At 41.0% G+C, this 13513-nt stretch overlaps 1 protein-coding gene across 5 annotated transcripts in view; it reads right to left on the bottom strand.

Annotated features, from left to right (window-relative positions):
• Positions 1–11169: 11169 nt before the first annotated feature.
• nalcn (sodium leak channel, non-selective) overlaps positions 11170–13513 on the bottom strand; it is a 79589-nt gene continuing 77245 nt past the window's right edge. For all 5 annotated transcript variants that reach the window (XM_042426740.1, XM_042426744.1, XM_042426742.1 and 2 more), the window contains 5 exons: positions 12956–13113; positions 12607–12757; positions 12348–12497; positions 12095–12212; positions 11170–11780 (listed from right to left, as the gene is read on the bottom strand). In XM_042426740.1, the coding sequence (XP_042282674.1) occupies positions 11638–11780; positions 12095–12212; positions 12348–12497; positions 12607–12757; positions 12956–13113 (720 nt within the window). In that variant the 3' untranslated portion in view covers positions 11170–11637. The remainder of the gene's footprint in view (positions 11781–12094; positions 12213–12347; positions 12498–12606; positions 12758–12955; positions 13114–13513) is intronic.

The raw sequence follows: 13513 nt of genomic DNA on the forward strand, positions 1-13513 counted from the left end.
GAAAGGTTACATTTGCAAAACAAACTATATGACAACAGCGTTCTCTTTTGATATCATGATTGGCAATCTTCAAATGCAGGCAAACAAAGAAGAAGAAAAGGAGAAAAACAAAGGGGAAGCAAAATTGAAGTTGTCAGTTTGTACCTGAGTTGTCCCAAACTATCCCATTCTGCAGCCAGTGGGGGTTTCTGTCAGTCGGCAGCAGTCTTCAATATTTCTCAGCCTCTGTCACCGCCATTCCATTTCTCTGTCTGGGCTTTTATATATCGCGGGTCTGGGTGCTCGAAATGTCTAGGTAGGACACACAGGGATGAGGGGGCAGATGGCAAATATATAGATTAAAATCATTCACAATTTCTAGAGAAAAGGGAGGGAAATGTGGGCAGGTGGGGATTGACTGAAATTAAAGGTAGTCTTTGATCTCAGTAGAATAAGAAACTACGTACAGATGCTTATTGAGTTGGGGAGGAAGCGTGTTGTTCTTTTGTGTGAGTGCATGAGAACCAGACAGCTTGACCTACTGTAGCATGAGATGTTGTTTTGTTATCTGTTTGTTTGCTTTGAGTGCATTTTGTTCAGAGTTTTACAAAGGTATAGGAAAAAAACTGATCTCAAGTGTAGCCAGATCTTTCTTTTAGGACATCTTGTCTTATGTTTTTCTCTGATATAAAATCTTCCTTCCTACTGTACACAACGCTGCTACTTCTGTTATTGTTAGTACATTACAAATTCATATTGCAGAGTGAATGACTTGCCTCTTCATAATGTCACATCCATTTTCTGCTCCCTTGCTCCCAAACACCATATTCATGCACAATTTGGTGTAATAGCAGACTTAAAAACATGAAATTATGAGGTAATGTCTCACCGAGGGCTATAGTCAAATTAAAAAGTGCTTTCTCAGTGATATCTAAGATTGCTCTCCGCAGTGAAATTTAATAGTTTGAGCATAGCACCCCCTGCAGGCAGGCATTATTCCTTGCTAATAATACCCTCAATGCTCTGACTAAAGCGGTGGCTCTCATTGTTACCCCTTCGCTGCAATTACAGGCCTTTCTACTTTGATTGGTGGGTAATTGAATTGGTTTGAGCCTGTATGATTTCCTTCTGAATTTGCCACTCATATTCCAATCTTGGCACCAGATCAGACAAAGCCTGTCTCCTGGTAATTAAAGACGCCAAAGCCAGGTGTAGAACTGGGGAACTGGGGAACCATAGCCAGTTGAATGGGACTGATTAGGTGTTTAGTGAAAATGAGATTTTCTGGCTCAAAGACAAAGTGCAGTCTCTCACTCGGTGCACAGTGTTCAGTGGGGTGGCAATTGACTGCTGATGATGAGGTACATGAGGCAAAGGCCTGAAAATGACTTCTCATATTCATTGCATTTACAAAGGAGCCACTGAGTCAAAGTCTAAGTCTAAATGTAGTGATACATTTCAAGCATGAAACAGGCTTTTTTGATTTAACTTTTATGGAAAAATAGAGGGTTTTTTTTTTTATCTAACGAGGCAGAAAACAGCTTGTCCCAGATCAGTTGTGGAGATTGTCATGCACAGAGAAAGCCACTGATGAAATGAGAGCTTTAAAATTTGTGTAGGACAGTGAGACTGAACTATGTGAATAACCCTTATCTGACAGTTTCCCTTTATAGCATAGAACAAAAAATAGTGTTTGATAATCCCAATTTCCCATGAGGGGAGAAGAAGGTCCAGTTTAATTTGTTGTTCTGAGTTTTAGCTCAAACAGATTTCTTTAGGGTTATTTGTACTTACGACTATTGTAACAAACAAATGACCAAAAATATTGAACCTTTTACTGCACACTCACACCAAAGGCAAATTGATGAGGTCAAAGAATAACATTTTGGTCTTAAGTGAATGACAGCTGTGGTCAGGTCAAGGTCAGCATACTTTGAGCGATGGATGTACGCCAACTGACTGAGTGGAAAATGAGAGTTTTTTCTCCCTTCATTGAGACTGGAATGGATTTTAATCAACACATTATGCCAGTTGTTAATTGCTTTTGCCGCCTGCTGCTAAAATAATTTGCTACTTTTTTATTGTAGTAGTAGCCATCTGTTTCAAAACACAGGGACAGGATCAGGCCTAGACCTGGGGTGGATGTTGACATGAGATACAGGCGGCTAATTTGCACTGCCGCCACCTTATTTATGAGGCTAAGAATGTGTGGAATGGAGGGGAACATTCACAACAAGGATCTTAAATGCAGAGCAAGCTATATTGAACAGAATATTAATCTTCAGAGATGCACATATAAAGGTGCTGTCATTCAAAATCTACTTCACACTTCATTGTCCTCTTGTATCAAAAGGATAAATGACTAGTCACTACTGTACAAGTGTACATGCTGGATTATTCTGGGCTTCTTTTGAAATAGACGTCATTTTGGCCCCGAGGAACAATGGTCTCCTTATGAGGCTCACCCTGCTTTAACCCCTATCTGTGTCCCTTTAATTGCTCAAGGCTGCAGACAGAAGCTCTCAATAATGTCTAGAAGGGACAATAGCCATGAGGAGCTCAGTGAGAGAAAGCTTTTACCCTGCTTCACCTCATATTTACTCTAATCAGTCTTACTGTTGAGGCACACATTACTGCTTGGTGACTTTCGGTTTGCTCACATTGGTTGAGCGCATGGTGACTCTGATCCTGTTTTTGGTCTGATTTTATGTCTTTGCTCAGTGTGTTTTATGTTTTATAGGCAAATTTCTATTTAAATGCGGCAGAATGTATGATTCTGTGCTCCTTTGTATTTTTTAGTGAACATTTGAAGGAGGCATTGAGGATCTTTTTGACTCTTTGGAAAGGTATTGAGATTCATCTGGCCACTAATAAATCAGATCAAAACCTCATAAGGAATCTTCATCTCTGTCATTCCAAACAGCAAGAATTTACACATTCAGGAGCAATCACAGCTCATTTCTACATTGGTTGCATTGTCTCTGTGTGAACCTTAAGAAGTATAAATTCAGAGTTTCTGGAGTAGGATGACAAGTGTGTTCTAAATTATATCGACACTGTTTCCTCTAGGACCAGTTTTTAATTGGCTCTGTGGAGAGCCATCAACAGCTGCACATGGGGATGTACAGTATGTGCTGTATGTGTGTATGTGTGTTTCATATGAACATTTCCAGGTACTACTTTCTGATAAGTCACCCTTTATAAAATAAGAACAAAGATATTAAAACGAGAGCTGTGACCCTGTAAACTTTTCAAGTAAACACATGAACTGCCTGTCCACCTCAAGGTGTATTAGTCAGTTTTTACAGCTTGATCACTTGGTGTGGAAGTTAGTGTGCTTTGGGGTTGCCAGGTTGTGGAAAATCCCCCCTAAGCATGAAACTTGCTTTGTCTTTTTAGCTAGCTTTTTATTTCATTAGGGAGACCCCTCCAATAAATTGTTTGACCACCTACCTACTGGAAATGGGCTGCAGAGGACCAACAATCCACATTTACAATAAATAAATGACACTTACAACTCCAGGCTTGATGGATTATTGTAAGAACCCTTTATCAATGATTTATTAACATTTATAAATGACCAACTTTTGGTGATGACTCATTAGAAACTCTAGTGGGCATGCTATATGGGCCCAAAAATGCAGAAGTGTGAGGAAGCCCAGAGGCTTTTTCTGGCGTAAGCCATGGATAAGAGAGCTGAATACGGCCCACCACTCCTCCTCGCTGCCAATTTTTCTCAGTGGCCAACTGCAGTACTACAACACAAAATCCTCTGCGGGGAAAGAGACTTCTGTAAAATTGTTGACAGGACACATTAAACAGTAAACATTGTCAATTATTACTCTTTGTATTATCTCATTTTAATCCATGGTTTTATATTTATAAAACCAGAATCCATATTAGTGGTAGGCTGAGTGGGAGCGTGCAGGCAGGGCCAGCGGGAGAAACACTAATGTGTATGTGCAGTGGGCCACACAACATGGAACTAAACCCAGTTTTTGGTTATGCAGTTGGCAAGCGATTTTCATTTGAGTATGTGCACCATCATGGAGCCCAGTATCCAATTTCTCCATCCATGGGTGCTGTTATGTGGTTTAGATGTAGCTCTATTTAGATTAGCCACTAGAGGTCACTACAGCCTGTGAACAGTATATGTGTTACAGTTAAGCAAGGACTTCTGGGTAGGAGTTCATTGTATGTTTCTGAGATTAGCAGCAGCTAAGGTGCTATGTGCTAGTCTGTTCATGGATGACTACGAATCATAATAAAAGGTCAAGTTCTACAGCATGAGTCAGTGAACTTCATGACATGGTGTCAGAAGTGACTCTTCCCGCTGAATGAGAGAAGAGACGAGTTTGGATCACCAAAGTGGCCAAGTTTCATGTGCCGGAATCATTTCACTTCACCCAGCCATCAGCATGGCCGACCCAGAGACAGTGTTTCTATCGCTATCAGATCACAACGAAACTTGACGAGGAAGATGGTGACGTTCAAATTAACACTTTGTTGTATGCTATGGGCAAAGAGGCAGAGCTGATATTTAGCACCTTCACATTCCTGGAAGAGGACATCAATGTCTATTATTAGGCAGTAGTTAAGAAGTTTAATGAAGATTTTGTGCCCAAGCAGAACACAATATACAAGTGTGCATGATTCCATAGACGCTCCCAGCGACAGGGGAAGAGTATGGAGGCGTTTGTAATCTTTACAAACTGGCAGAACACTGTGAGTTTGGAGGAACTAAGGATGAACAGATAACAGATCACATTGTCTTTCACGGACAGTGACGTGTGATTTGACTTTAATCAGTTTTGTGTTTTGAAAGGGAGCATGTGTTTAAAGGTATAGTTAATAGAAAAATGTAATCTGAGACATCACTGCATATACTTGTCTCATGTCAGCTGTAACTACATTTAATCTCATAGGACCATCATCTGTTTCATTGTGTTTTCTGGGTTTTTGGTTTTCTGTTTGCTCTGTTTCCCTCCTGTGTTCATGTACTACTCTCCAGCCTGCTTTCCCTCCACACCTACCCTGTATCAAGCCTCGTTAGTACTGTCCTGCTCTCAGTGTTTCCCCCAACCAATCAGCTACTCACCTCAATGCTCTCACCTGAGCTTCTCCACTAATCTCCCCACATGCACCTCATCTCCTTGTTTGTTCAGTTAGTATTCAAGTCCAGTTTTCAGTTCAGTTTTTGTCAAGTCGTCTGATCAATTTGTCTGTTCCTGTGTCACAGTTTCTGTTGATTTTCATAGTTCTGCTTTTGATCCTGTCTGCCTGCCGTCTCCTGCATTTGGGTCCACCTGCTCCACTGTCTTTGTGACAAGCACCCTCTTGAGAGATCATGCAGGCACTGTGGTGGTGATGGATGATATCCTAGTTTTCAGCAAGGATAAAAAGGACCACAACGACAACCTCAGAGTAGTAATGCAAACCATTAAAGCTTCAGGACTAAAATTGAACAAGGACAAGTGTAATTTTGGGAAATCTGAAATCCAGTATTTTGGACACATCATTGGGCAAGATGGTATCAGACCCAACACTAAAAAAGTCAGAGCTGTCACAGAATTGCCCAGCCCCACTAACGTTACGGAGCTATGCCAGAGGATTGGGATGATCAAGTACCTGAGCAAGTTCCTCCCTGACCTTTCATCTATCATGCACCCCATTAACAGCCTATTAAAAAATGATGCTGTGTGGATTTGGGGAGAGGCACATGAGCAAGCATTTAAACAAGTGAAAGCTATGTTGACCACTGCACCTGTCTTGGCATATTATGATGCGCCCAAGCCAACAGAGGTTAGTGCAGATGCTAGTAGCTATGGTCTGGGACTTGCTCTGATAGATAGAAAAAGAATGCCTTGCAAGTGTTTGGGCATGCGAGTGGTTTGTGAGGTACTTACAAGGCATGGAAAAATTCTGCTTGCAAACAGACCATAAACAGCTTGTCCCTCTGATAAATTCATATGACCTTGACAAAGTGCCAATTAAATGCCAGCAGTTGTTAATGCATCTGATGAAGTTCAATGTTGAAGCTCTCCACGTCCCAGGAAAGCAGCTTGTTGTGGCTGACACTTTGTCTTGCAACCCTCTGCGGGATAGTGGTGTACCTGACACATAACTCGATGTTAAGTGCAGTGATATCAACAAGACCAATAACAGGTGACAGATTGGACGTTATCAGAGGGGCTACTAGCCAGGATACAGACCTTCAGACAGTTGCTTGCAACACCAAAATAGGCTGGCCTGTAGAGGTATCACACATACCACACACTCTGCACATATTCCATGTCACCAGAGCTCACCTATCAGAAGTTGAGGGACTCCTTCTGTATGATGATAGGATTGTCATTTCCCTCTCACTGCAGGAAAATGTACTCTCGCAGATACATGAAGGTTATCAGGGCCTCACTAAGTGTTGTAGAAGGGCCAACATGTCTGTTTGGTGGCCAGGGATTGGACAAGACATCTGAATTCTACCTGACGAACAAACCTACTCAGAGGAGAGAGCCATTGATTACCACGCCACTGCCACATGGACCATGGCAAAAAATCGGACCGGAAAAAACAAGACCTTGTAGTGGTGGATTACTATTCATGATGCATTGAGATTGCACACCTGCCCGCCACGAGCAGTCAACAAGTCAGTTCTCATATGAAAAGCATGTTTATAAGGTGGGGGATCCCATTGGATCTGGCAACTGACAACGGTAGCCAGTTCACCTCAGTGGAATTCAGACAATTAAGTGAGATGTACAACTTTGGACATAAAACATGCAGTTCTCACTCTCCACAGGTCAATGGGGCAGCCGAAAGGAGTGTTGCCATAGCTAAATGGATCCTGCGCCAGTCAGATCCTCACCTGGCTCTGATGAGCTACCGAGCCACCCCAATCACTGCAACAGGTCTGAGTCCTGCCCAAATGATGATTAGTCGATAGATTAGGACAACAGTCCCCATTCTACCTAAGCAGCTGCATCCCAGTCCTATTTACTACAAGAATGTCAGGCTCAAAGACCAGCAGACCAAAAATGCCTACCGCTTCTTTTGTACCAGACATCACTCAGCATGACCTTTACCTGCACTACAGCCAGGTCAGTGTGTCAATGTCAAACCGGATGGAGAAAAAGGCTGGAAAACTCATTGCCAAGGCACCAGAGTCCAGATCTATCAGTCTATCTGTGGGTGGAAAACATTCACACAGAACTCAACTGTTTTTGTGAATCCCAAGTTTACAGCCACAAATCTAACCTATGAGTACAAATCAAGTACTTTGTGGGGATGCTTTGCATTTAGTATTTGCAGTTATAAGCAGCTCTCTGGACAACACCTCTTCACTTTGTTTTCTGTGTTGTTATTTGATTTTAATGTGGCATGGAAAACTCATGCCACAACGAACACAACGAAAATCAATTCATTCAGTTACTGAAGACAAAAAGCTAAATAATTGTCCCTTAATTAACATCTTTTACTTAATTATGACACAGTAATACATAAAAAAACCCCACATGAAACAATGTGTATTGTATTTCCCGTTATCTCGTTATTTGATTTGTTTTGTTTTGAATGTTAGTAAGTCATTAATAAAGGGTTGTGGGTTTCTCCATTTTCAAAAAGTCATCAGCTAAAGTTACCTACAACTTAAATTATTAATAAAGGGTTCTTACAATAATCCATCAAGTGTTTAATTGTAAATGTTTATAAACTGTTTATAAATGGATTTTTGTGGTGGTCAAACGGTCCATTGGAGGGGTTGCCCTAATGAATTAAAGAACTGGCTGAAAAGAAAAGCAAAGAGTCATGCTGAAGGAGGATTTTCCACAACCTGGCAACCCAAAATTTGTCCTTATTAATGGTTTATAACAGATCTATAAAGCATTAGTTAATGATTATTATCAGGCCTTATCAGAGAGTGGTGCATGCAGTATTTGCATCTATGTTTGTGTGTGGTGATCTTGTACTGGAGTATAGGCAGAGAAGGCATTTTCTAGTCTATGTGCCTGGCGACATCTCAACAGGAGGGGACTGAGCCATCAAAGCCATCATGTACTTTAATTACAGGTAATCTTGACTCACAGACACTCTTCCACTCCCTCTGCACTTAAGAACTTCCTCCTCAATTACCAAAGTGCCTCAATTAGGCCCTAAATAACCAGTGGACATGCACGAGGGAGAGATGGGCAAATTACAATAGAGAGGGTAAAAACAACAGGCCCCGTAAGAGCCAGTGTGATGCAGAGGCAATTAAAAGACAAAAAAGTGTTCTACCACGCAGGGCGAAAATGAGAAAAAAGAGAAAAAGCCCTTTGATGAGCTAGTTCTGAGCTAAGTGGAGCTTAAGAGGCGATGGTTGAGGAGAAGAAAGAGCGAGAAAAGAGAAATTAAAGACAGTTGATTGGCAAGAGGGCTGATGTCACACTGTTTCCCTACAGGACCATATGTCGGTGGGAGCACTCAGTCATCGAGAGACTGGAATGTGTGAGTAAGTCATGATTTCTATAGAGCGAGTAGGCATCCCACAGGCAGCTGATTCTCTAAACTCTCTCTGCTTTCCCTCACATTCATTATCCAGCCAACCCCATACACACTCCATCAACTTACTGGGCTTTTGAATGGACAAATGAAGACCCTGTCTACTTTAATGGGCTAATTATGTGTCTAACAAGGGCCCTTGTTAAGGGAAAATGCTCTAGCTGCACCCGGCATTATGAATGTGAGTGCATTAGTCAATTAGCTCAAATCTAACCCAGCGCGATTGTTTGACGAATTAACTAGAAAGAAATACATGATCAAGGAACACAAGGAATAAAATGAGTAGCTAATACAGACACCTCTGTTTATGTGTTTGTGTGTATGTGCTGTATTCACACTGCCCTTCTGGATCAACTTCATTTTATTCTATGGACTGCACGCTGACCCGGATGGCTGGCTGGAAACTGAGCTCATCTAGATCCACAGCAAGCTGCTCATACCAGATGACAGGACTGTTATCATCAGTCATCACTATGAAATGGAGACAGTGCAAAGCACCAGGATAGCTTTCTAATAAGAGGAGTAAAAAGAACTGCACAATATAATGTAGTCCAATGGAACAGCCATTCAGCTCAGCCTGAAAAAAATTGTAGAATTGAGTCAATTCAAAGCAAAAAAGTTTGGACTATATACTTAGACTACAGAAACAAAAATGCAACGACAAAATAAGACTGATGACTAATGACTAATAATTTGTGTTTCATGTTTTTTTTACTGTATTTAACCTTATAAAAACTTACAAATAAATCCTCCCAAATCCATAATCCATGAACATACAAATAATGGTCAAAAGATGTCTCCTACTTTACTGAAAAGTCCATTCTCAGTGTATGTGAACCGGAGACTACAAGCTTCCACATCACACCTGCGTAAATTGCATACTGGACGATGATTGGCTTCTAAACTAGTTGTGATGTCACACATGATACTCATAGGCCCGTCCCTTAAACTCAGATTTAAGGTGAACACAGAAAAACTCTCTACTTGTAGCAGCTGAATGTGAAAACAGACTTCTAGTGTCAAACTCTGCACATACATCATCCTGCACAGTGAAGCTCAAACACCCGAGTACAACAAAGAACAAAATACGTTTTTGAGTGAAGGGGGACTTAAACAGCTTATCCGGGAAGCTCAGCATGTAGCCTATCCAGGAGAGGGCAGTGTTATCCAGAGAAGAGAAGGCGTCTGCACTGAGTGTTTGATCTGAGCAGATGTGTGCCAGGAGTATCATTAAACAGCATCTGTCCACTCAATTACCCTCTTCGTTAGTCTAATCCTACGTCGTTTTTTATTCATAGAATGGTTATTATGTTCCTCATAAACTGAATGGAATTACTGTGTAAAACAACTGATGAGGCAAAGGAATCACAGAATGACCAAAACAACAGAAAAGACTCAGGTAATTCAGGCTGCATGTGATGTAGTGTAAAGAGTCAGAGATTTTTCCTTTCTGTAGACACCAGTAACCAATTCTGTGAGGAAGTGTGGATGGTGTCTGTTGTCAGGTATCCCAGTGAGTACATACAATAAGCCTGAATGAGTAGACATTGATTCCTCACAGTCCCCACAGTGTTATCTTTTATGTTATCCTTCAGATAGGTTGTCATATGTGTTTTGTGTCACATGTGTTTTGCGTCCATGCTTCCTGACCAGGTTTTCAGTTATCAGTGAGTGAAGAACCTCCTCAGTTCCATGGAAAGTGTGCAAATGGGAATTAAACTTAGTTTAGACAATGACTTGGTACTGTGTTGCTGTTCGTTTTACTCAAATTCTGTTGACCTTTTTGGAGAGACTGATGCCACAGATTTTGTCTAAATGCTCTTTACTACCTCATTGTTCAGAGTTGATTGTGATGTAAATTAATCTTCACACTAACATTTTTCTAAAATGTTTAAAATGAGTTCAAGTTCCAAAATGTCCACCATAAAAAAGAGTCGCTTCCCACATGTATACAACTTTCATCTCTGTCCTGTGAAAAATATGTATCTTGAAAACATCAACTTTTCATGAGCTAAGAAAAAGCTTTTTTCAGCTTTGCGACCATGCCTTTTACAGATAGTCTAATGAGTTTTTAAATGTGTCGTGTAACATCAGAAGCTTTCTAAGCGCATAAGGGAACAGTGAAGGAGTATTAAAATCCTTCTGTTGATCTATAAACAATTTCAAATCACCAAATTTGGAGAAACATCGTTGTAACTATATGACATTATGATTATTTCAGCCTGCCTCAAATATATTGAAAACATTCTTGTGGAGGTTGAATGCACCTGTAAGTTTCTTTGCACCAAAGCTGCTAAATGAATATAATGTGAATAGAAAAAAAGCACAAATCTTTTGCTCATTAGGCTTAAGCCTTTATTAGAATAATTGAATACTTGATAAAGCTAAAGATTTATAATAATTTATAAAATAATTTGTGTTTTTAACTCCACACAAATACATAAGATAGATTTAACTTTTAATTACATTCACAGTCATAAATCTAAATGTTGGAGTGACTTTCATGTTCTACCAACTAGAACAAGAGGCCTGGTTTAAGTATAAAGTGTCTATAAGAAAATCGATATTTATGCAATTAATACTGAAGACCAGAAGAGACAACATTAGAAACATGAACGAAGAACAGAAGAACAGACACAAAGCATTGACATGAAAGGACATCACAAATTATAGTAGCTGTATCACCACAATTATTGGTTTCAAATGTTGACATGAAACAGCATAACAGTAGAAAAACACAGACAGCAGCAGTGTCTTGGTTCATTTCATAAATCCAACATGTCCTTGCTGGTCACAGTCATCACACAATCTGCTTTAACACCATATATACCTGCATAGAAAAACTCAGCAATCATAAAGAATGGAAATCACAGAGGAAAAGTAATACGTTTCCCAGAGGTATGAAATTGTCACTGCATGTCAAAAAGGCTGCTCAACGAATGGCTGCTCAACGACACACAGCCTACCGTACTTTCTGAACAGTTCCAAACCTGGATTAAAAAAATATTAGAAAAAGTGTTGTCATTGATCAGGGTAGAGCTAGAAGAAATCAAACAACTTGATTCAGCCAGCAAGCATCCCGGCTCATCTGTAAAAAACTGCAGGATGTGCTGCGCCTCGTCTCTACATGTCGATGAGGTCGTCGCCGCTCTCATCGCTCTCCACAGTCAGCTGACGGGTCCACCACTTCTTCACCTCTGACCCTGAAGAGGCTTCATCGTTGACAGGGTTCATCTTGTACACATGGGACTTGACACTTGTACGACCTAACACGACACATACGCACAGAAAAGAGGATTCACAGCCTGACTCTTGTCACTTCAACCTGCGTTTCTTCGTCTTTGTATTTCCAATTCCACATGAAAAAGGCCTTTGCCTTTTCAATAAATAAGAGTTTGTTTTTCACTGACTTATTTAGATAAATAAATCACTTTTTCTGCAGTATAAGGTCACATAAAGAACTAGTTTTCTGGAGAGACACTTGAGTAACACTTTGTTCCAGTTCTAACTCACTTTAGCAGATCGTCCTCTGCAGATCTGTGCCACATGAAAAAGAGACAATATACGGAGGCGTACACACCTGGAGGCAGCCGCCACTGTCCCAGCTTCCTCTGTGGTCTCCCCAGGTCTGAAGAGTCCTGCCTGTAGCCTCCTCTGTCTGACAACGTGGGGCTCAGTAGCTGCTGGAGACCACTCATCTAAACAAAGAGGAGATATCCTTTGTTTCACCAGTGCAAGCGCACACCTGCAGATTATATGATGTGCTTGCTATATGTCAAGCTGTGAGCATGTGTGAGTGTGTGCGCACTGTTGGTACATATGTGGGGCTTTACCTCAGGCTGCAAGGGGTTGTCTGGGTTGTTAGTATTGTGGTCTTCACTTGGCACTGTGGTCTCTATGCTGGGGGGGTTGAGGAAGCGGCTCAGCTCCTGCTGCTGGCTCTCTCTCAGACTGTGGATAATGCTACATGACTGCTGCTGCTTCTGCAAAGGCACACAGACACATGTGTTCAGTGTGTCGTGTGTGTGTGAGGAGATATACTGTACGTATACCCTTAAAGTATGTTTGTGTGTTTTCAGTTGAGAGACTGACTGCACGGATGCGTTTGAGGCATTTCTTGAGCCACATGCGTATGGTCTGCTTGGCAACCTCTTCTTCAATGGTGTACTCCAGCTGTTCCCTGGCCAACAGCTCCTCCAGCTGGAGAGACTTTCTAATGTCCACAGAGCGATACGACAGCATGCTGTATGATTACACAAACACATACATGCACACAAACACCAAACACAGAGACATACAGCAAACAGAGGGAAATAATTAATGAAATATTATTTCATCAGGACTTTCAATAAAAAATACACTACTCACACAGGTAATTTTTGTTATAAGAAAATTGATTACTGTATATGTGCGTGTACTGTATGTGGTGTTCCATGGTCACCTGAGCACATCATGGAAGGTCACATCTCCTCCGCTATGCAGTCGCTCCATCTCATAGCACATGTGTTTAAACAGCAACTTGTCTTTGTCCAGGTCCACCTCCAACCTGCCTCTGAGCAGACGCAGCAGGAACTTCACTCTGGATGTCGGAATGACACCCTGGAGAAACAGCCGTAGACGTCACAAGGTGATTCAAAAGATGGCAGATGATAGTTAAGATGGGATGGTACATGGGATCTGATATTTCACATATCAGGAAGATAAGGAACAGTATCAGTGGGATAATTAAGTCTAGATCCTAAACTGTTGGGAGTTTTGGTGTCAGATTCTCAATTCATTTTTATGTTTTTAAATCAAACTTACAATTGAATCCATTTACTGCCTTATTTGGAATCTATGATTAGGCAAATATACTACTCAGGAAGGCAGAGCCCGAAAGGTCTGCCTAATATGTAAATTCTGTGAGCGAAGGATTTATAGAGATTATATAAAGAAAGTAAGTAGAACCTTTTCCTCTTTTCCTCACTGTTCTGCATAAAATAAATAATCCATAGGTTTT

Source organism: Thunnus maccoyii, chromosome 11 (assembly GCF_910596095.1).
Source record: "Thunnus maccoyii chromosome 11, fThuMac1.1, whole genome shotgun sequence".
Lineage (NCBI taxonomy): Eukaryota > Metazoa > Chordata > Actinopteri > Scombriformes > Scombridae > Thunnus > Thunnus maccoyii.